This window comes from Struthio camelus, chromosome Z (assembly GCF_040807025.1).
Source record: "Struthio camelus isolate bStrCam1 chromosome Z, bStrCam1.hap1, whole genome shotgun sequence".
In the NCBI taxonomy this organism is placed as follows: domain Eukaryota; kingdom Metazoa; phylum Chordata; class Aves; order Struthioniformes; family Struthionidae; genus Struthio; species Struthio camelus.
In genome coordinates, this window is record NC_090982.1 from 84,657,281 (window position 1) to 84,683,030 (window position 25,750).

General features: G+C 43.5%; 1 protein-coding gene across 1 annotated transcript in view; it reads right to left on the reverse strand.

Moving 5' to 3' along the window:
- The window catches only part of LOXHD1 (lipoxygenase homology PLAT domains 1), a 149,754-nt gene that overhangs the window by 64,714 nt on the left and 59,290 nt on the right, over positions 1-25,750 (reverse strand). The window contains exons 12-24 of the mRNA XM_068928480.1: positions 23,680-23,815; positions 22,126-22,280; positions 18,756-18,916; positions 11,756-11,832; positions 10,717-10,913; positions 10,193-10,385; positions 9,296-9,456; positions 5,985-6,282; positions 5,055-5,209; positions 3,650-3,783; positions 2,587-2,735; positions 1,205-1,309; positions 328-456 (exon numbers count right to left, since the gene is read on the reverse strand). Of these exons, the coding sequence (XP_068784581.1) occupies positions 328-456; positions 1,205-1,309; positions 2,587-2,735; positions 3,650-3,783; positions 5,055-5,209; positions 5,985-6,282; positions 9,296-9,456; positions 10,193-10,385; positions 10,717-10,913; positions 11,756-11,832; positions 18,756-18,916; positions 22,126-22,280; positions 23,680-23,815 (2,050 nt within the window). The remainder of the gene's footprint in view (positions 1-327; positions 457-1,204; positions 1,310-2,586; positions 2,736-3,649; positions 3,784-5,054; positions 5,210-5,984; positions 6,283-9,295; positions 9,457-10,192; positions 10,386-10,716; positions 10,914-11,755; positions 11,833-18,755; positions 18,917-22,125; positions 22,281-23,679; positions 23,816-25,750) is intronic.

Consider the following 25,750-nt stretch of genomic DNA (forward strand, 5'->3'; position numbering starts at 1 on the left):
ATGAGACAGTTATTTCAAGTCTATAGACCCTACATGGAACACAAAAAGGCACATTTTGATGCGTATGAGAATTCTCTCCAGAAAAGGGCTTGCAAGATTAAAGAGTCTCCTGTAGAAAGACCAAGCTACGTGCAGTTGCCGTCACTGTGCTCTTAGTGCCGCAGCCACAGCAATGGCATTTGCAGCAGTGACTGCAACAGCCAAGGGAACAGCAAGGATCTGTCACCAAAAGGTTAAGTTACCTCTAGGGTTTTGGAGGAACGCTATTTTATACAGCCATGTGCCTAATGCACTAGGAAAACCACATAACAAAGCAGGTCATCTTACCTTTATTGTCATGGCCTATCTTGATTTTTTTCAGGTCTCCAATGTCCACAGACTCTACTGTAAACTCATCTACCTTTCCACGCTCAAATTTGTTCTTGTTAGTCTTTGAGGCCTTTAGGCTGACGATCCCTGTTGTAGCGATGCAAACAGGCATTGTTTAGGGTATGAAACAAATGCTTTGGGAATATTACTGGTGGAATGAGGGAAGTGGCTAAAACAGGAAAAAAAAGGCTTTTCATCTCAAGATCTTACCCTTGTCCCCTACCTCATTCTGAACCCTAAATATATAGCTATAGCAGTATCCCTGGCCTAAACCACACATATGCCTTTCTTGAGTGATGCACTGGCAGCGCCACAGAGCCAGCACTGTTGCAGTTGCCATTACAGGTAAGGAGAATGGTCCTACCCGTTAATTCACTGCCACTCTCACAGTCACCACATCACTGCACACACAGCTTGGCTGTTTCCAAGAGGGTTTGCTCTTCAGCTGATTAAACACTTCTGGGCCACTCAGAGAGGCAGAGGAGGGCTGGATTGCAGGAGCACGCTGATTCATTGCTGAGGAAAGCAAATCATTCACCACATTCACCGCTCAGGGATGCAATCCCAGGCAACTGCACGGTTTCTATAATTGAAATTAAAGCCTTTAGATTGGCAGCTGGTGCAAATCAGCATCTCAGAGTTTGACAGTGATTTACAGCAGCTGATGGTATGTCGCCCTCTATCACAACGTATGTGGAGACAGCCAGAACATGTGGTTGTCCTGAAAAGGAACGAGGAGCAGGTACTGAGGGAACAAAAGGAAACTGCCCAGCCTTTTCAGGCAGTTATATCTAGCAGTGAGGTCCCATCCTTTTCCATCACGTGGTAGTCTTACCTGTATCATCTTTACTTCCATAGAGAGTGATGAAGACATTGGCATCTGTCCCTGCATTCTTCTTGTCCCCAGTTTTCACTTTCACAGTGTACGTAGTTGATTTAGCTGCCAAATAAAAGATCTTGATTTAAGAATGTGAAGTCTGAGTAGGAATTAATTCTACTTTTCTTTGCATATATGTGTTTGGTTTGGGTTTTATTTCCACAGGTAACAGCCATATTGTAATCTCTAATTCTTGTCACACGCTGTGATGGTTACTGGGGTGAGCTGGGCTATCTGGTTGCACAGTCCTGTCCTGCTCCAGTCATGCAGTATGTTGTCTGCATCTCTGCAAATGAGAAGTGTGCTCAGACTTCCCATTTGCTTTCTGGGAATCTCAAAGGCTCCTCAAAGCTGCCTCTGCCTTCTGAAGTATTTCATTAAAAAAAAAAAAAAGCCTCTTTATTCTAATAGCACCAAGCAATATACGTGCATATACCACATATCAGAAAGTATGTGCACTTTGACATATATAGTTCATGCTCACAAACACACCCTTCACAATAGCATCATCAGGGAGGTTCCCGTCACATCATCATCTAGAATGTGCAGTACATATGAAACTTATGGAAAATTATAGGACAGACTTGTGCAGACTTCACTGTACAACAAAAAACCTGCTCAGGATTTCCAAAACAGTATCCTGCTGCCATATTTAGGCACATGCATGGCTTTCCAAGACACTGCTCATCCAGCAGGTCCTCCTGAAGTGAACTGTTGACTATCCAGCATTTCTGGAAGTTGTTCATGTATTCAAAAGCCTATGGTGGGGGTTGTTAAGGGAGAGTTTAAGACTTTTCACTGCCACCGAAGCCAGTGGAAGTGCTGGGCACTCAGCACCTTGCAGCACCAGACCCAGGAGCAAGAAGCACAAAGTTGTTTCAGAGGATGACAGACATAAGCAGCAAGACGGAAAATAAGACAAATTTAGGTCCCTTCCCTTTCTCTGATAATGTTTGCTCTCTGCTCAGTTTCATGTCCAAATGTTTAACGACATGAAATGGCTGGGATTTATGGCTTGGATTTTAATGACTAATATGCATTTCATTTGAGGTTTATTCCACTAACTGCTTTGCAAAAGATGATGACCAAATGTGATGGCCATCTTCCTAGCTTTTGCACTTTGGGTCCAATCTCCCAAGATGATTAAATCGCCTAAAAATGAGGAGTGTCCACTCCTCCTTGGCTGACACCGCACTTCACACTTCATTCACACCTGAGATCTTCGTGATTCAGGGAAGAATTACAGCCCAGTGAATGCTAATGGCTAATGCCCTTAGCACTACTAATAACTTGGTTTCTTTTCAACCCCATACTGGAAGAAATACAAGGCTAACATAAACCTTTCTGTTCCAGGCCCAGCGTTGCAAGAGACTGGCCATCATTTTCCGAATCTTTCTTTACAAATGCTTCATCCACTGGGACCAGCTCCCTGACAATCTGACCGTCATCTTCCTCAACTGCTAACCACCGTTGGCATGGAAAATAATACCTACAAGAATGACAGCAGCACCCAGCACTTACACAGGACTTCACAGTTTTAATAGCATAAATAAGCACAAATCAGAGGATACTTAAAAAAAAACAAGATTACTCAAAGCTGATCAACACATTTGTTTTCACCCTTGAGTTTTGGTATTGTTTATGTGAATTTTACCCAGAAATATGTTAGCAAGCACTTACTGACAAGCGCTGCTAGTGACCTGTCAGCCCTCTACACCTGACTCCTTTTCGTTTTCAGTCCCAGGAAAAACTAATCTACTCAAGGGAAACTCCACTCTCCCAGGCAGTGTATGTTTACAAACAGTGGACCCATCCTGAGAGTCCCATGAACAGTCCCACCCACCAAAGCATTGTGCAACGTTAAGCATGTGACTTCAAGCACGTTACAGCTCAAAGGCAAGCCTGTATCTAAGCCTTGTAACAGCCTAGGCTTTGCCCACCCCACTACCTGTGAAATTCCCGGGAGTTTGCTTGGGTCAGGACTTTGCCTTGGTGCAGCTCCTTGCACAGGGACAAAACACAAGGTGGGAGGTCAGGTGCCTCCAGAGGGGACCCTCAGAAGGAGGCCTGTGGGTGCTGATTCTACAAGGGGACCTCTTCAGGATGGAGAGTCCCTCCCAGGAAAAACAGAGGAAAAGCTGAGTTTTCCTTCTGAACATTGCTGGCTCCTAAACCACAGAGACGGTGGGACAGCAAAACCCCGCACAGGTGCCCGAGTCCTACGCTCAACCTAGCAGCACCGTTATCACAAGACTCCCAAAGGATGTGCACTCCCTTTGAGTTAGTGAGGAGCTGCAGCTATGCCCCTCTGCATCTCCTCTGCCTTCTTGTGGTTCTGCAGGCTCTCTGGGAGAACAAGTCCCTGTTTCTGATCACATGAAAGGGGTGCGACAGGCTGCTCACGTGGTGCTCTCCTTGAGATCAACAATCTCTACTCTCTCCAGAAACCAGCTTGGGCTACCACCAGAGTTATCGTGGCGGATCCGCAGCTTCTTCAGCTCACCCAGGTCAACGGCCTTGATGGTAAACACATCCTCCTGCACAGGAGACAAGAGGCAAATGAATGTGTTTCCCAGAAAGGGAGGAAAAAAGGCACTAGCTGGGGGGTAATTTTTTCCCATTAAAACAAAGGGCATCTGGAAGTCTCCCTTGTACTCCTAGGGCTGGATGTACCAGTACAGTTACAGAGCTGTGAGCTCTCCCGTTAGCACTTGCACTTTGCTCCTGTAAGGCAGTAAGAGCCACCCAGCCCTTCACTTCTTTCTTTACCTCATCCACACTTCAGCCTCCTCTAGGTTTAAGCCACCTCTCCTAAACCTCAGTCCTTCCAGGGTTAGCATTCTCCCTCCCAGCCTGAATCTGGGACTGACTACAAATGTATTAACTCTATGGAAACTCTCCTGTGCGCCTGCATGTGCTTTATTTCAAACCACAGAATTTTTTCCTTTTGTCATTTACCACAACCATGAGGTTCATTCATTAGTAGTATTAACATGACAGGATGGGCCTTGTTATCACAATACGTTAAACACCTTAATGTGATTAACTTGTTAGTAGACTTTGGGTTTCTACTCCTAAGAGCAGAAGGCGTTACATTTGCAGCTTGGAGTTCTTCCCACCGAATGAAGAACCGTGTGCAGGTTGCAATTTCTTCAGCGCCAAACTCATAAATCACAGCTAATGGCTTATTTATCAGCCTTAGGTTCTTTCTACTGATTGCAAGTTTTCCACAGCTGCTTATTGTTTCTGTAATTTTTCGTTATTCAAAACTATTCCTGGAATAATTTCTTCCAGGAATAGTTGCTTGTTAATTGTTTATAAGCATTTTTATGGAAAATATTAAATCTACAAGAGGTGTTTAATTGGATTGGATTATAATGTAATTATAGCACACCATGTGATATTGCCTTTATTCCCTGACTGGCTGAGTAGAACATTTAGAATATTTGCAATCTAAATACTGACATGCTTGAACTGCCTAACAAACGCTCTCCGATATTAATTTAAAGTTTGTGGCTTTCAAGTATTCCTGGCAGGAAATGTTATTACCAGAATGCTTACAGGAAGCAGATGCAAAAGGTGGCTCCAGTGCAGAAGACTGTTAAGCTTATTATTCAAGTGTATTTCCTCTGGAAAATGCTTTGAGGCATTTTGCTTTAGATTATATATTTAAGAAATAAAACATATCTGAGCCTTAAACTCAAAGAAGAAGCCAAGCCAAGAAACAGTAATGAACGACCAGCTTGATAACTGAGAGAGACCTCTGCCAGCTTTCTCTCTGCTCGAGCGAGGTGAGTTCATGCATTACCTGGCCCTTTTCAAACTTGTCGAGGCAACTGGACCTTTTTAGCTGGCGTTCACCCGTGTCTCCTCTTCCTACGCCATAGATGTTCAAGAAGACATTAGCATCAGTCCCAGCCCCCCACACGTTCCCAGTAAGAACGTGGACTTTGTACGTGTTCTCTGCAAGTGAAAGTGCAAAGAAAATAAGATAATAAGAAATGTGAAGATGTATATGGAGAAATATGGAGATAATAAGAAATAGCCATACTGCACTAGATCCATGGTTCTCCATGAAAGCGTGTGCACCAGAAATGCTGGGACAGTTGGCGCTGAAAAGGGTTTTGTTTGGAGTTTGTTAAAAGTCTTTACCTTTTTTCTTTCACCACCTTCTTTCAGCCTTTCTCATTAGCCATATGAATAACCAAAATCTACTAAACTTATCCACAGTGGTAACTTGGGGAACTCATTACCCAAGTTTATTACGCATGGCACAAGATCTTTTGTGAAACATCCATTCCTCCTGTTTTGCAGGGGAGGGTATTGTGGGCAGAGGGTCCTGCAGGCAGGAGACAGGGAAACGGTGCAGCAGGCAGTCACAGCTATAGCCTTTAATATCACAAGTGCAGAAAAAGGGCAGAGGTAAATTGTGAATGTTTCGGCTTCTGAGAGCTTACTAGATACTCCTTGGTCTTCCCCAGGCCAACCTTGGCCAATCCTATAGTAGCACTCTAGGATATTCCCATTTCAGGCTGTCTCTTCCATCTTCTGCCTGAGGTTAACCACCATCCTCTTCCTCAGCAGAGCTGACAGACCAATCCATAGTTTAAGCTACACCATGGGCCCGGGGCAGCGCGACGGCTGGGAGCCACACACACTCACACAAAGCACGCGAGGTGTTTATCAGCCTTCAAGCGACCGTTATAGCTACACATATAGGCACATTCATGATATTTACCCTCCAGGGCAGATTCTCCATCAGGTAGTAGCTCCACCACAAGCTCTTTGTCCTCTTCATCTCTAGCCAACCAGCGGTGTGCCACAAACGTATAGACATCCATTACTTCCTCTGCCTCGGCCTCCTCTTCTTCCTCCTCATCAGACTTTTTCTTTTTCTTCTTCTTCTTCTCAGGCTCTTTCACGTTCAGGGCAAGTCGCTTCAGCGTGACGCTTTCCAGAAACCAGCCATCCCCAATGCCTTTCCCATCATGGCCTATCCGAATCTTATAGATCTTGCCAACATCTGCAGCCTCTATCTGCCACCAAGAGAAAGTCAACACCCAACAGGATTTATAAGACATGTTCATTTCAGAAAGAACTGTCACCAGTGCCATCTTAAAAATGAGGATCATTGCCTCTATCACCCACTGGAAAAGCAAGGATAAGGTCATTTTTTAAACAAGTTTACTTTTTCCTTCCTATTTTATTCTTTCCTACTTTCCATCACCAAATCCCATCTGAAAGCACTGAACTGAAGACTTACAGAACAACTATGGCAGAGATAGGAGTTTAATTCACATTTACTAGACTCCCCACTTCTCCATCAATCTCCTCACCAGTATTGTCTTCATATTGGCATTAAGACTGAATATACTGAATATTGAACTAGCTTATGAAATTCTCAGTGCATGAATTCTTTTTTGAATGAATAATAAGATACATTCAATATATAGACGAGACATGAACCAGGCAGAATCAATAACGGTATAGGGGTAAGGCGCTAGACTTGGACTCAGAAAACCTAATCTCTGACACAGATTTCCTGTGTGACCTTGGGCTTGGTCTGCCCGTCTCCTTACTTGACATCTGGAAAATGAGAAGAGTATCTTCTCACTTCAGTAGGGTGTAGAGAAGATAAAACCCATTAGTCACTATGATGCATCAGTGGCAGGAGGCTATATAAGTAGGAAGATTTCCATCTCTCTGGTAAATACAGCAGATACAAAACCCTGTTGTTTTAGATTATTTGTCCAGATTACTACCTAATGAAGTTGAATAGAAGGTTTTACTGCATGCAATAACCAATACCTTGTTTCTGATGATCGCCTATGCCAATAGGCACTGTTTATGTTATAAAACTAGAAAACGTTTGCTTCAGGCTGAAATTTGGCAACTTGGCCTAGAAGGTTTCAGTCTAGAAGCATTTTTTTTTTTCCTGAGTAGATTAAAACAAAATCAATTGCACACAGGATGCTTATCAGAAAACTAAAATTGATCCAGCTGTCCTGGCATAAAGAATGTGTCTTTCTCTGTACTGCTTCATTCTTGAATTTGCTGTAATCATCCAGCATGCCCTGCCTATAACTGATGGTATTTCCTACTAGCATGTAGCTCACACAGTCTTATTCCTGCCCATATCTGTCTGTAAATATTCATATGATGAGAGAGAGAGAGGATCTGTCTATTAATGCTTCACAGCCTCTGCCTAGTATGCCCAGAAAAAAAAAAAAAAAAAACAGAAAATAGGCAGACCTTTAACATCCAGCAATAAACATCCAAGAGAGGAAATAAACATGGCTATGTAAACAGAGCATTTTATATATGGCTTTATTATAAATCTGATATTGGCTAATAGCTTTTACTTATAAATTTTAGAAAGCTTATTTTCTTTAAAATCAGAGAAACCCAATCTTAAAATTATAAATAGTCTTTAAAAAGCAAGCATTTATGAAGTGCCAGTGATCTTGAATCACACAGTACTCGATAAAAATGGATAATCACCAACTCCACTTTATAAAGCAAGAAACCAAGGCAGGAGAAGATGAACAGATCTCAAAAATGTACAGTTCAAAACTGTAGCAAAGCTCTGGTAGAAGACACCTCCATTTGACAAGTGGCAATGGAAAAGATCTCCCAGTCCTGCGGGGGTGGGGGAGGGAGCATGCTAGACTAGCTCCAAGTAGATGCTTAACTATGAGGTGAGATGGATCTCACTTCTGTGAGACTGCAAATCCACAGAGAGAGCTCAAGGCACCGCAGTGTTGAGCCTTGTGCTGTTAGCACATACACCAGATGTGTCTCAAATTCCATTTCCATCTGGATTTTGCACTGTACTGTCCAGATGTTGGCATCTGCTGAGTTTTCTTCCATACAAAAGGATGTGGCTGTGATATGTCCTGACAGCACATCCTCTCCCCATTTTGATCCCACCTCAGGGCAATAACGAAAAGCACTCCTGCCTTCCAAATCTTCGTTTCTCTGCAGAGAAACTCCAAGAAGTGGGCCACAGTGCAGCGTAGCCAAGCCTCACGCGGGAGAGGGTGCCAGGCCCCAATGCCTTGCCCACCCGCTGCTCAGCCTTTTCGGACCGGGAGCTCCTGCTAGATAAGCCAGGCCCGGACTCATTCCCTCAAGTTACACCTGAAGCTTTTCAGCCCTGCCAACGCTCTGCTTACTGTGGGGTTGCTCAAAAAGAAGTGTGACCTCCACGGAATGAAGTTGGACACTGTGGGCACCGCTAGAGCTGGATGTCAGCTTAGCAGAGACCTTCTGGACCACAGTTCTGGAGTGAGGTGACTAATTCCCACTCCCAGCTGGCGGAACAGAGGTGACGATACCGCCATACATACAGGCATTTGAACATAAACACAGCCACGGCTGTGAATTGCTCAGCTCCTATGTCAACGGGTCTAGCAGAGCACCTTGGTTGCCTAGTTGCTGGCCAGACCAACAGCCGGAAGAGCGTGCCCCACACGTCAAGTGCCATGATCATGCAGTGCACTAGGGGCACAGGTAATATCATCCTTGGGGCAGTCACACCTTCACAGAAATTAAAACATCAGGTTTTGCAGGACTGAGGCGATGATATGTACCTGTGACAAACGGCATATATAATTAGAGGCAAGGTTGGAAGTGAGTAATTCCCTTGTGGAAATGTGTGGGATTCCTTTTTCCCCAACTAAATTCCTTTTTCCTCAGCTAGACAAAGAAAAAGGACAATATCATACGATCAGGCACAAAATATAAGCTTGAGGTTTTCTGAAACCTAAAATGAGTATCTCCTTTTGGAAGGAAAGGTAAATGAAAGCAGTTGCTGGACTATCGTCTTGTATGGCACCTTTGCTATGAGTCGCTGTGATTATGAAAATCACTCCATGAAGTGCAAAAAGCAAGAAGAGATGGATAACGGATAGAGGATACAAAATAGACTTGGCAATTTTGTTGAAGTCAATTATTTTGACAATTGGCCCAGTTATTTTATTGCTGTCTAAATTTTGGCTGGTCATTTTCTTCCTCTCATAGAAGCATCAAAGGCTGCCTTCATCATACCTTGAAGGTATCCGTTGCTCCCCGTTCAAAGTTGTTCGATCTGTTTTCCAAGGTGAGCAATTCAGTTTTGCCAGTCTCACCATAAATCTGCATGAAGACTTTGGCATTGGTGCCTGCGGCCCGCACGTCTCCAGTAACTACAGACACCTCGTAGTTTATCACTGTTCCAAAAATAAATCAATTAAATCAGCAGAGGAGTTCAGATACTACATTCCTGAGGGCTCAGACTCAAAATGAAATTACCCTGTCTTAACAAATGACCGTGTAGCTGAGGCAACTGGGTGTTTGCTCTTATCCAAACGGTATGTGAAATAACATGACTCTTCAGTGACGTCTAACTTAATAGCTTTCCCTTCTACAAGTATTAAAGCAGTATCAGAGAGGTGAAAAATAGAGCCTTAAAAGGGACTTTCATTTCACTATTAGCTATAGAGTGGTTAAATGATCTCCATAACATTGGAGACCATTTAGGGATATCTAGGGAGGGAGGTACACAGAGCAGAGGAACAAAAGAACATCTTTTTTCCTCAGGACCCCAAGGCAAGTTTTAACCATAACCTTAAAGAACACGAATCCACTGATGTAAGTCAAACGGACACGAGTGAGGCACATGAATGTGAAGAAGGATGAACCCAGTGATATAGTAATGAAGAACTGCCCAGAATGCAAATTCTTCCTCCAGTCACAGGAACTGGAGGTGGAAAGCTCAGTAACGCTTCTCCAAGTGTTACTTTTTTAAAACCAAAGCAGCAGAACAATTTACTTTCTCCACCAACAAAAGCTGGCCGGGACAGGCACTTTCTGTTTAGTGTGGTGGACTGGTCCTTAAGAGAGCCATTAATACAAATATAGTCATATATTTAAAACCCACACGCTTCTCAATGTGTCTTTCCTCACATTTCTCAATGGCAACAATCTCACTTGGATAGACCTCCACCTCTACCCTTCCATCAGCCTCATCTTTGTCCAGCCACCGGTTGCAGGGGAACATGTACTGCTTTCCCTGGACTGGAACCGTGATCTGGACGCTGGCCAGGAACCAACCGGATCGGAGACCCACGTTATCGTGCCCAATCAGTATTCGGTTGATCTTAAAGGAAAAACAAACAAAACCAGGAGGGCAGGAAAAAATGGAAAAAAGACATTTACTTAATACATTAAAATCTACTTCCCCCAGCAGTCTGTTCTTCCACTATGTATGTCTAAATCATTTCTGTACATTTGACAATAAACTCAAAGCAGACACTTCACATGCCAGCAGATATTATAGACTGCAACTATAATAGCCTGTACAAAATGTGTTTCTTAATCTCCTACCCAAAGGTCAGAGTCTCATAGATCACCTACATTCCTTAGCAATACATCGATTCTGAATGCAACCACTGGCATGAAGTACAGAGCTACCTGCAACTAGTTCTTACCTTTCCAATATCCATCATATCTAGAGTAAATTCATCCACTCGTCCACGTTCGAAATAGTTGCCGAGATCGTTATCAGAAACTAACAGAGGCTGTTTGCTGGTATCTGCTTTTTCCCCGTAGAGCTTGATGAAAACTCTGGAGTCTGAGCTGGCACCTGGAATATCTCCTGTCTTCACACTGATGTGATAACTGACATCTGAAATGAAAACGCAAACACGTGACTGGTATTTCCAATACTCAGCGAGACAACTGCCTTCAAATGTATATAGGGGAGGGGGGCTTCCGCTCTAGACACCGCTATGGCTTTGCTCCTCCATTCATGCATCCAGCATCTCTGGGCCACGCCGAAGATGCTACCATACCTTGGAGTTATTCACCAAACTATGAGAGATGCAACAGACGATACATTAATTTGACAGAAAATATCTTATGTTCTTCCTCCTCATCATTAGATGAGTACCACGCCATGCAAATGAGCTTAGGCAACAGAGGCGATTTCACCTATTTTTATACTTGCAATTTAATTAAATAAATTGACCTTTTTATCTGTAACAAGAAAATTAACAAAAAAGTATCTCAACCTGAGTTCAGTAAGCACCATTTTCTAAGGCAAATGGTAGTATTGGAGCCCTAGTACTCTAGGAAAAGAGACTCTAACCCTTTTAGCAATTCTTTTCCAGGAAAACAATATTATTCAGTAGAATTTACTCTATCAAGACACTGGCAATTCAAGATCCTTTGGAGACAGCTATAAAAAAGGCCATTTGTAAACAAATCACAGCATTATAAAGTAAAGTTTCTTTCTACATATACAATGTTGCAATTATCCTTTTCTACACAAATTAATCCTCCTCATAAACTAGGATTTAAGGGTTAGATGCATTTCCCCGCCAAACGACCCACTGCAACTTCCCGGATAAGAATGTCAAAAAAAAAAAAAGTAGATTTGCTGTGAACTGACATGAATTAAGTAGAACAAAACAAATACGTGCATAGAAAGCTCAAACCCAGACCTTCTTTTTCCCAAGCTAAACTCACTTTTTAGCATCGGTGACTCCCCAGCAGGCACTAATTCTCGGACAATCTGACCATCGTCCTCATTTTTGTCAAGCCATCTGGTTTACAAACAGAAGCAAGTTATCTTGGTATAATTAGGACCTGTTAGGCCTCTTAAAGTCTAGGCTGGTCTGTACCTACTAAAAATCCACACCATAGTCAGAATGATATTTTTAGGTGGCTCTATCTCTATTAAGGCTGCAGGAATGTGACCCGACCCTACAGCAGGCACACTTTAAATCTGCAGTTTTCCCAGAACAAAGATTGCCAGAGCCCTGTTTGCAGCACACTAGATAAGCGTCTCCGGTGATTTCCATCTGTCTGGAAACCGCAAATGCACTCTCAATAGGCACGAGTTACTCCTGCAAACTCTGAGTCTCTTGAAACTACTGACCCTTCTTGACCCAAATACTTACTGCTTTTATAATTACTGCTTTTATTACCTACTGCCTTGATTACAATCTTTATGACAGCAGTTACTGAAATCTCTCTTTTCTTATTTAATATTTGTTTTCTCTAGCTTCTCATCTCTCTTTTCTTCCTTATAGATAACCAGATAACCCTTTCTCCTCCACCAGGGAGGCACTGAATAATATTGTGCCCAGCTGCAGGGCTGGACATGTGGAGATAGCTGACACCACCGGAAGGAAGAATTTCCTTTGTTTCTTAGCATTAATATAATGATCCAACTACACTAATTAACAAGAAGTGCTCCGGCACAAAGCAAAGTGTGGCCATAATCTCAAGAGAAGAAATTTGAAAGGGAAATAGAGAGGAACCAATTGCTGATCTGGAAACCATTAGAGCTACTCCTTGAGCCTCAGAGAGGGAGGAATTACAGCCCAAAATGCACCGTATGGCACGCAGCAATCATCGTACAACATACAGCAAAGGCCCTGGTATAAGTTTCTCATTTTTCATTTCCAAACCTTTCTGACAGCTTACTGCAGCGGCACACAAGATACTCCTGTAAGTATGCATTCAGGGTCAGGTTTCCCACACCAGTGCAGGAGGACCTTTTCAGTGTTTGAACAGCAAATCCTGAGGGCAGAGGCGGTTCCCAGAACGCCTGTTGTTCTCAAGTACACAGCTATCTGCAGCACTGTCTTTTGCTGTTAAAAATACTGCTTAACACCAGTGCGGGGTGAAAAAAGGACAAGCGAGCAGGCTCTGGCAGGTCCTGCAGAGCATTTAAATTGCTATAATAATTCCCACAACTAGAAAGGGAAAAACAAAGCCCCAGAAGCTGTTTCTTTTTAAAGAGGGCCACACAGCTATGTGAACGACAGCTGGCTGAAGACTTGCTCCTGCACAAACACGAGCAACACATGCGCTGCCAGCTGCCTGCAATGTTGCCTTGCCACGTGCTTTCTCCTTGAAAGACCCTCACGCCAAAAAAAGAGGAGATTCCCAAATAAGTTTCCACCTTTGATTTTGCTGATGAGCCAGTCTGCAAGGATAGCAGTGAATGACCCTCATAACAACGTTTTAGGGATAGAAACAAATGCGCCCCTCACTGCCTCCTCGCTGGCAGTGAGCCAGCACAGCTTATAGTCCTGATCACTTGGATTTGGCAATGGTGACCAAGAGGTAGCCTGATATATCGGAAGACAGAGGATGACACATCTCCATTTCCTCCATCTGAAGAAATGCCATCTTTTCAGTTTCCTCCTCTTCCTGCCCACACGCAGGGAAACAGTATGCACCAAGAAACCATGCAGAAAACTAGCACTGGGAAAGGATGCCAAACATGAGCTAGAGCACGCCGATCCCCAAAACTCCAGCCACAAAGTCATCATGCAAAAGAGAGGTGCATAAACCACCCATCACACAGACACATGCACACACGTTGTTCCCATTTCCCCTCTGGGCTTTCGCTGGTTGTCGGGTACGCAGCCTACCCTGTATTCTTCCCTTTCTCTCTCTAAAGCAGGTGGCCATGTGCAGGCTGCTTGGAAAGGGTTAAAAGCTAAGGGGATCAGTATGATGTTTAACACCACGTGAGGTCGTCAGGTGTGATGTTGCGCCTCGGTGGAGGCTGAGGGATGTAGCAGGGACAGAGTAGCAGAAAAATCAATGGGGAAGGCTGTGAAGTTGATGTCAGGAGTTGAGCAAGGCTGGAGTATAAGGGTGGAAGAAGAGCATGCCAAGATGTCATGTTGTCTTAACAAAAGAAGCCTTTGTAAGAATTGCTGTTTTGGGGATTGGGGGAGGGGGGGAGACGCTTTACCTGTTAAAACTGGTCCTTAATACCTTTGTATCACGTGGTTCTTGATGCTGGCTCAGGGTTCACATCCTTGAACAGGTATCGGATGACTAGGGGTTAAGTCATTACAAAAGTCACGATGCTTCTGCGTACATGAAAGTTAACTGGGAGGACCCACAAAACGAGAGGCTGAGCTCCACCACCCCAGGACACACCGAATTCAGCATGAGCTTCAGGAAGGCAGAAGTCCACAAGGTGCTTACTTCTGCTCTCCTGCTGCTGGTTTTTGTGTCCTGCAAGCTGCTGTTTCTGCTCCTGGTGCACATGCTGTTGTTTCTGTCACCTTCATCGTTGCTGATGCCTTAGGGAAATGTGGGGTAGTCACAGGTGAAGGGGGTGGGATCAAAATACATTCCACAAGAAATAGATCTCTCTGTGCAGGAAAGCAAATTCTACTTGCTTCATCTCTGAAGATGGATGAGAAAAATGAATCCAAAAAGGAGGACGCATCCCTAGCTAAATAACTTCCCTCTACCAGTGTTGGCAGCTGCTCGTGGCAAGGGAAGGAGTTTGTCTTGGACTGAAAGAGGAAGATAGGGGATTATCAACAGAAGCGACTTAAGGCTGCTGCTCCTGAAAAGGCTGCTTGCTTCATTTAAGCCGAAAGAATAGCCAGATATGGCAGGAGAACTATTCTCTCAAGAAGATGACTTCAGTGACAAAAGGAAGCATTTGGATGAGCAATGCAATTGTGTTCCTTTTCTTCAGCACATGTGCTGCAACATCCTAATTTTGCTCAAATGTAACTCCAGTAGCAAATCACTGAGCAACTAGGGTTTGTAGTTTTACACCGAGCGCAAATGAATCGACACATTATGAACACATTAGACCACAGAAAATAGAATTTTTCAGTACAGTGCCATCATATTCCTAGTACAGAAGACACATTTTGTTTTACCAGGTCCTTAGTTATCTCTGATTAGCTTCCATACCATTTTGATGCCTGTAACGCATGTTGCTCTGGCTTTTGCAAGGTGTTCATGTGTCCTGTATCACCATCTTCATCCTAAAAAGATGCTGCATGCCGATAACCCCCAGCTGATGCAACCATAGCATGAAAGTTACTTCAGAGGGAACGTCTAAACAGGGGTTCAGAGACTCAGGGAAACACTGGACAAAATCTGGTATGCTATCGTATGCAACATTTTATATGTAGTGGATGATAGTCTGTGCGCAGCTAGAATGAACAGCACATCTAGACGGACTCAGACATCCATTTGTATTTGTATGTGTGCATCTATATGCATAGCATATATAAGTACATACAGAAGGTCTAGACAGTAGAGGGGATTCTATGAAACAGAAGAAGGTTTCTTTGCATCCTTTGTGTGAGGAGCACTTTTGGCATTTCACTGAATAAATGTTCTTTCCCTGGGGCCTGAGGAACTCGTAGTGCATCATTCCCTTCACGGCTTGTCTGTTGCTCTTTAGAGAATTAACGATGTTCCCTTACGCTTGCACTGGAGAAAAATTAGGATGTTGTAGTCCATATGCTTAAAAATATGTAACAAAGTATCATTGAAGATTTCAACAGAGCTGTAATGATTTATAGCATATAAAATTCTATCCTATCATGAATTCACGACTTTGCCTGATCGAAAATTCTTTTCTGTCTGGGATATAAATATTATGAAAAATAGGCTATTTTAGAGAACGTCAGCTCGTCCATACCCGGACTTCCACAGAGCCTTGAGGAGAAAACGAAAACTGAAGAATTCGGTTCTAAGTTTCAAAAAGGTTTGGCTCCGATTCTGGGGTGAAAGGTGAACTTCCTCATTTTGAACTTTCCAGTGGTGTTCATAAATACAATACTTATAACACATCAGGCATCATAAGGTATAAATGGTTCAGCTGTACCACTGAATGATTCAAAGTTCAGTTTGGAAAAAGCATAACTACTATAACGTCATGTGGTCATCAGGCAGGGATAATACTGCAATGCGCCTGAGTGATGGACTATTCATTCTGCCAAGAACACTTGGGGAAGTTACTTACATTTCTTTTTGGAAGCACAGTTCAGATGACCGCTTTAAAATCACTTACTCCAAGAAGAGTTACAAGCCACTCTCTTTATAGCCAACTGCTTTAGGAGTTGAAAGCACAGGCCTGGGAATCATTACTGCTGGCTTCTCTTCCTGAATTTGACACAAATTCACAATTAATCCACTTAGTTTCTCTTTATCTCTGCTGGCTCCCTTGTAAAACAAAGATAGTTTGTCTCAGAGAACCATTGTGACTATTAGGTAAAAGATGCTCTTACAGAGTCGTAGAAAGGCTTTTAAATGAAAAGAAAAACCATAGGCATGTGTATGAATATGTAAATAATAACAACAGAGACTTCAGTGAGTTATATGCAGTGAAGACCCGTACTGGTATCCTTGGGAAATTAGATATCATGGGAGCTGTTTAGCCAGCTCTCCACTGTAATATTTGCTCTCAGCACCCCAGCCTAGCTCTTGAGGAGGTAAGGACCCTCTGGAGGTTTCTGCACAGGTTAGATGTATTGCTGTTGGAAGGTATTTTGTCTTCCAGCTCATTCACAGCAGCCACTAAGTGACAGCAAATCGATGGAGTAATTGTCAATAAGGACACAGCAGCAGAAGTTATTTTCTCCAGACCACATGACTGTGCTGTGTAGAAGAGCAGAAGTTGATCAGGTCTTGGAGATTAAGGCAATGAGAACATCAGCATATCCAGCCAGTCACAGACTGACCAAGCAGAAATGGAAGCTTCCCTGGTGTCCCCAGGATGGAGTCTCTAACTAACCTTGCTTGCACTGGCTCACTAAGAGAAGGCTGATCTTCTTGGCCAAGTCTTTATCAATGTCTCAGTTCTGAAGAAGCAGGTAAAGCAAGCCCCTCTGAGCACTTGCCAAAGCAGCAAGGGTGAAAGTTGTCCTTGACCCGCAGGACTGGAGGGAAACGTCCAACGCTGCAGGTCATGGAGATGTATACGGAGGATGCAGTGGGTGAGCACCTTTGCCCTCAGATCTCTCCAGACTCCATGACGACACCTGCAGACTGCGATGATGCCCTAGTCTCTCAGGAGACACAGGCACCAAAGATGGTGGTAGGGAGCAGTTTTCCCCTTGTGTGGAGGTGATCAGTCATGTTACCTTCTCAATCTGAGAGGAAGGGATAATGCTGGTACAAGGACAGCAAATGCAGCTACATGAAAGACACTGTTCTCACTTGAGAAAGGTAAGAATAGTGGAAACCCATCACATGTGACCTGACTGTACCCTATGGATGCTTTGGGGCTAAGGTCTTGCCTCCTTCCCTTCCCTTTCAGGCCCTGGATTCAGGGAACACTTCCACATACGTCACCCTTATGGGAACGGGTTCATCCCTTGGAGCTGAGGGAAGGCAGCTAGTTAAACGGCCAAGTAAGGAGACAATTCAGAAAAATCTTTGACGTGAACCAGCTGCGTAGTGCAGTTAGACACAGAAATATCTCTAAAGAGTCTCAGCAAAACAGCTCTTCACGTGGACGCTTCATGTCCAAGTAAAAACCTGTCTAGTTCGGTTGCTTAACTCAGTAAAACATATGGTTGTTAAATATGTATTAAAAGGCAGCGATGACATAACACAGTGGTTTGTTCTCAAAAAAAGGAGAGACTCGCCTGCTTTTCACAATCAAGATGGTATTGCATCTGCTGCTCAGAGCTGTCTCCCCAGTGAGTTTGCCTGCTCTTTGATGTGCTTAGCAATGCAGAGGGTGTGGGTCTGGCTCTGCACTGTTTTATATTAGGCTGACTCCCCTGATCATAGTGGAATTCTTCCTGATTTATAGTGACAAGTGACAAATAACCAACTTAGCAGTTTTATCCTTGTTAGCAATTTAAGAATAATTGTGTTTGCATTTTACAAGTCCGCTTGTCTCTCAGAAGATGGCTTTTTAGAACAGGAACTCAGTGTTGTTCAGTGCAGCTCAAAGGGCTTCCGTGCTACAGGACTGGACATCCTGCAAGGGCAGCTGGACTTTACAGGACACCAAACTACACTGAAGTTGGTCTCCTGTGTTTTCACCCAGTTCTCACTGGTTTGTGCTAAGACGTTGAGGCAGACCCTGGTTAGCGCTGGGACAGATGATGCCTCTGGCTTCCCTGTGGGTAGCCTCACTGCAGTACATTCCTTCTGGCCACTTGGTTGTTTAGGAAAGAGAAGAATACATTTGTAACTCGCCCATGAGGCTCAGTTACAGCTCTATGCCCTGTGACTTTCTCTCTCTCTCCGCATGAGATGCATTTCCCTTCATGCAAGGAGCTCTTGAGATGTCAGCATAACGATCTTGCATTCTCCCAACACAAAAATAGCATCCCATTGCTCTTGGGAAGATGGGATGTGCATGTGAGGGACCAGAACCTTGTCCCACACATGCAATAAAACTAGGAGATTGCAATAGATTGCAGACTGTATTTCTGCAGCAGGCAAGCGCACTGACACTGGATGTGGGTACTGGAAGGTTGCATGTTATCTTCAGGAAATTCGCTATATTACTGAGCTCATTGTTGTAAAGTTCACAATTCAGACTGCTGTTCACTTAGTATCTCAAACCTCCCAATCCACACGTTTTGCTTTCCAGCTTAGCAAAAATAAATGCTGAAAAGGATTAAGCTGTGCTCAGAAAATCACAGTCTTGGAACAATAGCTAGGATCTTTGAAGTCTGACAAATGAATAGATGGAGGCATAATTTGCAAGCATTGTTTCCAGTACCTGTAGCAGGGGAATTCCAGAGCCTCACTTTCTGGCTGTCCTTCTTCCCTCACTATCACTTTGTCAAGGTACCAGCCACTGCTTCCTCCTTTGCCATCATGCCCTATCCTCACCCTCCTCACCTGTTTCAGCGTCACTGCTTCCACGAAGAATTCGTCAGCCTTTGACAAGGAGAAAAAAAAAATGATAAGGCAGTATTTCTCCTTAAAAACAAACAAACAACACAACAAAGTTTATTGTCACAATCAAACCAACGTCATCGGCATGCTGCAAGACGGTTCTTCACAAGATGGAGGAGTAAGTACAAATTAATTTACCAAAGAATGAAAGCTTGAATATTTGTGCTAGAAGTATAACATTAGAGTTACAAATATATGATCTGCCAGCATTTTAAATCTGCCACGTCATTGCCTGCCCTCCACAACTGCAAAGAAGAAGAGTAATTTGGTTATTAAGAAGTTCACACAGACAGGCAGGAAATCCAAATTCAAACCCCTGCTCTGATATAAGCTTTCTGAGTGCTCTTAGGCACTCAGACCTTCAGACCAAATCCGCAGAAGTGATTAGAGACACAGTTTGAAGATGTGACAACACATTCAATTCAGACAGCATGGGCTACCAAGCGCGACTTGAATTCCAGCTGCTCCCTGGCACGCAGGCATCCGGGCATGGCTGCACAGGGGTATCTCCAGCCACCCAGGAGCTCGTACTCAGAGTTGTATTCAGAGGCTGGCATGAACCTAACCAAGAATCTAATGGTAGGGATGGTGCCTTCTTTCTGTGAACACCTCACAAAAGACCTCAATTTTAGGTCTTTTTCTCCTGGAAAAGGGCTCAAACCAGCCATCTGCAGCGTAATCTAAGTGATGGCCCCTCAGGACCACAGCTGAGTCTCTTACCCAAGAGCAAAGTGGGAGAAGCAGCTCCTTCCACTGAAGGAAGAGAGATGTATTAAGAGTGGGTTACGCCTGCGGGAATCAAGGCCAGATAAATATCTATGGTTCACGTACAGACGCACGCATGTGTATGGTAAATACCTATATGAACACCCAGCATACCTGAAGCATACAGACTAACATACAGACATGATTGCTGTGGTTACCATCAAGTAAGAGACAGCTAACCGAATGCTGCGATCCATTCATTCTTCATCATCTCCCACAAGCCTGTGAAGCACATATGTGGGTAGCGTATATCCAGTTAGCTCCCAGAAAACGTGAAGGGAAGGTAATGGGGTTCAATTGGGGAAGAATATTTATAAAAATCCATTTTATAATTTTCAAATATGGATAAAAATATTCCTAAATTTTTTCTGCCATTGAGGGAAGAATATTAAGCAAACCAGCCTTTAAAATAAGGACAACTGAAAAATACTGCTGCTTTTTTAAGTGTTAAGGATGGGTTTACATGCGTGAACTAGCATTACTGACAAACTCAAGATTGCTGAATCAGGGCCTTAAGTTATCAAAACCTCACTGAGTCAGACTAATTCACTGAAGTCTGATTCATTAGGCCTGATGCTCATTTAACTTATTAATGGCTGATATAAATTAATGAGTAAGTAAATGAATGGAATTGCCGCAAAGTAAACACCTAATTTAGAGGCATCTTTAAATTTTACCTTCTGTATAGGCTGTTAATTTGCATCTGTAAGCCAACTTTTCAAGTTAAATTGGTAATCAAGGAAGGTACTGTTGGTTTAAGTGGCTGTAGATCAGAGACCATGCTGACTTAGCTACCTTTCTTTTTAACAGTATATCTGAGTTAATCAATGTAGATATACTCATTCAGCCTCTTGAATACACACTCTAAGTTTGTCAGGATCGATCCTTTAACTGCTTCCAGCTCTTCATGCCAAAAGAACAGTTATTCATTAACAGATCCCATTTTGGTTTACATCGTCTGGATGCCATTACTCACATGAATTGATTTCCAAAATTATTTTTCCTATTTTCCTTTGTTTACTTCATGCAAGTTTCCCCATAACTCATTTTCGGAAGTTAAATAAAACAGCGATCATCTGTGTTTAAAATACTTCTGTCTCCTGTGAGCCAAACATCTTTTTTTGGGACTTCCCAGAAACAGTCTTCAAACCAATATCGAAACATGACTCACTTTGCTACCATCTTGACAAAACAAGAATTGCCCAAAAGACAAACGCTATCCTTTGCAGTTTGAACCCTACTTTTTAGAACCAGGTTTTTCATATCTGTAATGTAAATGCATGGGCAAAAATTTTAGGTTTGCACTCCCCATGTCTGATAACCTTTATATCATTTCCAGTCAGAAAGAACTTCTCACTGTGTAAATGCCGTGCGTTTCCAAAGACACAGGTCTTATGAGCACGAGAAAAACTTAATGAAAGTTCTTCTAAAGACTAAAAAAATCTCAGTGATTTCAGCGTAGAACTGGAACTTCCAGGCACTCAAAGGAAAATCCAAAGCGTTAATGCCTGTTTCACGAGCCTAAATTCAATGATCAGGAGGTCACATTTTCAACACTCTTATCCTCATCTTCTTTCCATTCAAAATTTTCAGTCAAATCGTAACACAAAAGATGGGAAATTTGCAGAGCTCTATGATCAGATTCTCAAACTCTCCGTTAGGAGATACTAACTAGACTTTACTAGTTTAAGTTGGACCCTAGAGATCCAAAATGTGCCTCATAATTGAGTATATATAAAGTAGGGCTGACCCCATAGATCAGATCAGCACACGATTTGCTTGTTAATGAAGCAAGGGCGTTAGCCACAATTTGACTTCTTCGTTATCTCCTGCTTTCCATGAGGAGACTCAGTCTCCATTTCAGGCCTTTTCCATCCTACTCATTCGGGACGCAAGCATACAAAACCATGTTGAAAAACAGACTGCGAGTAAGACGTGAAAACTGAGTGCAGCACTGTGCAGGGGAGAGCGAAGGAAATATAAAAGGAAACATTGAGCTTCTGCTTTTTGCATTAAATACAACATTTTTCCTTCCTTTGCCATAAAAATCAAAATTTTCCACTCTCTGATGGAGGGGGGAAAGCCCCTCCTTGTTCTTGGAAGATGGATGGATTTCCTGGAAGCCTTCCCCAATCTGAAGCCGCAATTTCAACAGTCAGTACTTAGCTGGGGAGAAAACCAGGAGACTCTTATGAACCTACCGCGGCCAAGCAGTGGCACGCTGCCCCTGGCCTAAGTCTCCCTCCAGCTGCAACCAGCTATGATACCCTACGCATACAATTCACATCCGCCTATTCCCCAAGGCCAAGCAGCAGACAAATCAGCTGAGCTTTCAAATGCATATCTCGAAAAAAAAATCCGCAAACCATCACACACTTTAATCGGTACCTTCCAGCCCGTTTGAAGGAGCTGCCGCGTGGACTTACGTTGCCTTTTTCAAACTTATTAACGGTGTTGACGCAGTTGTACAGAACGCGCTCGCCGGTGTCTCCCTGGTCGCCAATGAGGCAGACAAAGACGTTGGCATCCGTGCCGCTCCCACTCACCGTCCCGGTGCAAACCGTCACTCGGTATTTTATCACTGTGAAGACAGAAATGTATTCATTTTGGCAACCCAATTAATTGTCATGTACATTTACTGCATTTTCTACGGACTCGCAATTAATTTCAGGTGTGGACACTTTCAGTTGGCAATTCTGCGGATATATTGACCTCTATATTTCAGGTTATCACTAGCAAAAGGAAAAACAAAATAGGAAGGCCTGAGATGTTAATAATAAAATAAAATCCCTCCAAGCAACCACACAGAAACGCCATCCCCTTCGGAAGGAATGGCTGAAGTCCGCAAAGTGTTCAGGAAGGAAGCCTGGCGCAAACCATGACTTGGAGGGTTTCTGCAGGTTCAACCGCAATCGTATTTCCCTTTCCTCAAGGCAAGGTGAGAAGCTACGGTCAAGCCTCCCGAACCCACTTGCAAGACTGACACTTGGGTGCTGCTGCTTGCCTCCACTCAGCGCAACTGCTTCTTATGGGGAAGTGCCTGTATTTGAACTCAAGCAACCCTCTCCACAGCTGATTAAAAATACATTTCCAAAACAAGTTTATTTACATTTTAATGACGTCTGCAATTACAATTACTCTTCCTCTTCTGCAGAACAGCTCAGCTGCATGCAGATGACGGAGTTCATAGGAAATTTCAGAAAACGGGAGGCTCGTGATCTACAGAGCACGGAGCCGCATCTCTGAAAGCGGTTGTCGTTGGATGCATCAGTGGAAGTAACAGAATGTCTTGGGCTATTCCGCTCTCCAAAATTCTCCCTCCAAGTACGTTTAATTCTTGTAATACAAGGTCAAGATGGAAAGATGGGCTTCAGAAAGCCAACAGAAAGCTCTGTGGCTTTCCTTAATTAACCTCCCAGTTTGGGTTTAATTAACCGAAAAAGGTGTCTGATTGCTCACAGGTAATGAAAGGTCCCTATGCCCTTGCACACATTGCTCTGTGCAAGCATATATACATTTATACACATAGCCGCATAAACGTGCATATAATTAAATAACACTCTAAGTGCAAAAATGAGTGTTAAATTTTAGGCTGCACTTCAGTTAAGCATGCTTTCCTTGAGCATTCATTCAAACCTAGCATTCCACGTTTTAAGGGCGATTAGAAAAAATGCAAGTTGAAAAAAACCCAACAAGTTGAAAAAAAAAAAATACAAGTTGAAACATGCCACTGAAAACAATTGTGCTATGGCCAGATCTCTCCCGTCTCCCACCACAAAGAAATCTGCACAGAATACGCGTCTGGGATTTCTGCTGCTTCCTGCAGCTAATGATGCAGGCAGAAAACACTGCAGAGAGAAAGCGCCAGAAAGGGAAACTAATTGAATTGCACGGGTCTTGCCCATGCATCACTGGCACAAAGAAGGTTTCTTTCCACTCAGGCCCTTAGCAAGCCCCCGTGCAGAGCCCACGGCTCTCACCTGGCATGACTTCAGTCACTAGAGATCCCTCCGCAGGGAGTTCCCGCACAATCTCATTGTCATCTTCATTTATATCTAGCCAGCGGCCGCAGTTGAAGGAGTATTTTTCTTTTGTCAGCGTTTTCAGCAGAGTTACCTTCATTAAACCAAAACACCGCGTGAGTTCAGAGGCTTAGAGACGAAAAGCAACAAGTTCCTGACAGCTTTTTTGCCTGGGAAGCGAGAGTAGGTCACAGCAAAGAAATAACACACGTTAATAAGGAAGGCGTCTTTGAGACTCGCACGCCGCGGCGCGCCTGAACGCCTTCCGTGTGGCCTTCCTGAGGCCACCGTGTACCGACGAAAAGGCTGTCACGTCGGATGCCTTATTCCTTCTGTTCCCCGCAGGCGCATCTCCTGGGCCAATCGCTCCCGCATGCTGTGAAAGTTTTGATCGATGCCATGGCTCTCAATAATTGCTTGCTGTGTGCCACACTGTGCCCCAGACAAAACGGAGATAATTTGTGTCCTCCGAAGAAGATGGAAAGCCACAGAGCAAGCAGGGCACACCAGGAAGCACAGAGGAGCAAATGAATTTTTTTAAAGCGTTGTTGTCATAATGACTTTGTTCATCACAGAGGAGAATGAACTTTGCAGAGAGGAACCTTCTACCTGTCAAGAAGGCCATGATGACCAATGCATTTACCACTGCCATGCAGGGTCACTAACATTTATCGACTCCAAAGCAAAAGGCAAAAACAATACAAAAATCTTATTTAAAATGCAGTTGTCTAGCTTCTTTGCAGCATTATGGTCCTGTCCCTCTAGCACTGCTTGTTTCCACTGACAAGTTCAGGACCTCAGTTCTAGTCTTCAGCCCATCAGGCTGAGCGGCGGGATGGAAACATCAGCTAAGTGCCGAGTGGAGGAAAAAAAGAAAAAAAAATGGGGGGATTATTAGGAAAGAAACAGACATCAGGACAGAAACTATCATTATTCCCCTGTACAAGTCTACAGTTAGAGCACATCTTGGATAGCAAGTGCAATTCGAGTGCCCTCTTCTCAAAAAAGTGTATAGCAAATTTAGGAAAATACTCTGAAAATGATGACAAGGGTAATCAAAGATCTGGAGTAGCTTCCTCATGAGTAATAAGTTGGGACTCTGCAGATGGCTGGAGGAGTGGAGGCAGGGAGGACAAGAGGAAGGTCTACAAAATAACAGGTGGTATGGAGAAAGCGGAGGGGGTCAAGTGTTGACTCTCTCTTCCGACACAAGAAATAGAGGGCACCAAATGTTGCTTGTAGAACAAAAGTTCAAAACAAACAACAGGAGAGCCTGTGAACTCCTTGCCAAAAGCTGTTACGGTTGCTAAAAGTTTTAAAGTTCAAAGGAAGTCTGGAAGTAAACAGAGCTTACTTTTAAAGTTTTGAAGTAAAACAAAAACAGAGCAAGCTACTAAATTCTTGTTATTTAGTAGGTCTGATCGGGAATTAAGTGCCTGAGCTGGAAATAATTCAGTGCTGGAACAATATTAGGGGGAAGTATCCAAAATGCTTGTCCTCTAATCACCCACTTAGGTCCCACAGGAGAGAGGATGTCGGGCTAAACAGACTTTTGGTCTGACAAGTAATGGCTATTCTTACATTCTTGTAATAGAAAACAGACCCTTACCCAGGCATGAAATAAGCTCAGCCTGAAATGCGTAAGGAATGGAACAAGGCGTTCTTAAGACTTCATCTGGAGTTCCCCGATGCTGAAGCGGATGCATGGGTGATGGGATTCATGTGCAGTGAGCCTGATACACCCAAAAAGGTTCGGACTTGCTGTACATAGCCAGATTGACTTCATGCATCGTGGACACATATGGCCAGGCAGTTCAGTTGAAACTGAATCCTCAGGGGCAGATCCCTCTCGTTTAAACCTAATTTCCTTGAGGGAAAAGAAGATACCCCCAAGGGAAGTGTATGGAAGGACAAGGCATTCTTGGTCACCGTTTGTGAACAAACTAATAAAGACGACTGTGGTGGCCCAAAGTCTGACCACACTTTCTCTTTGCTAAAGACCAAAAGTCTTTAGACCTTTTCCTGCCAT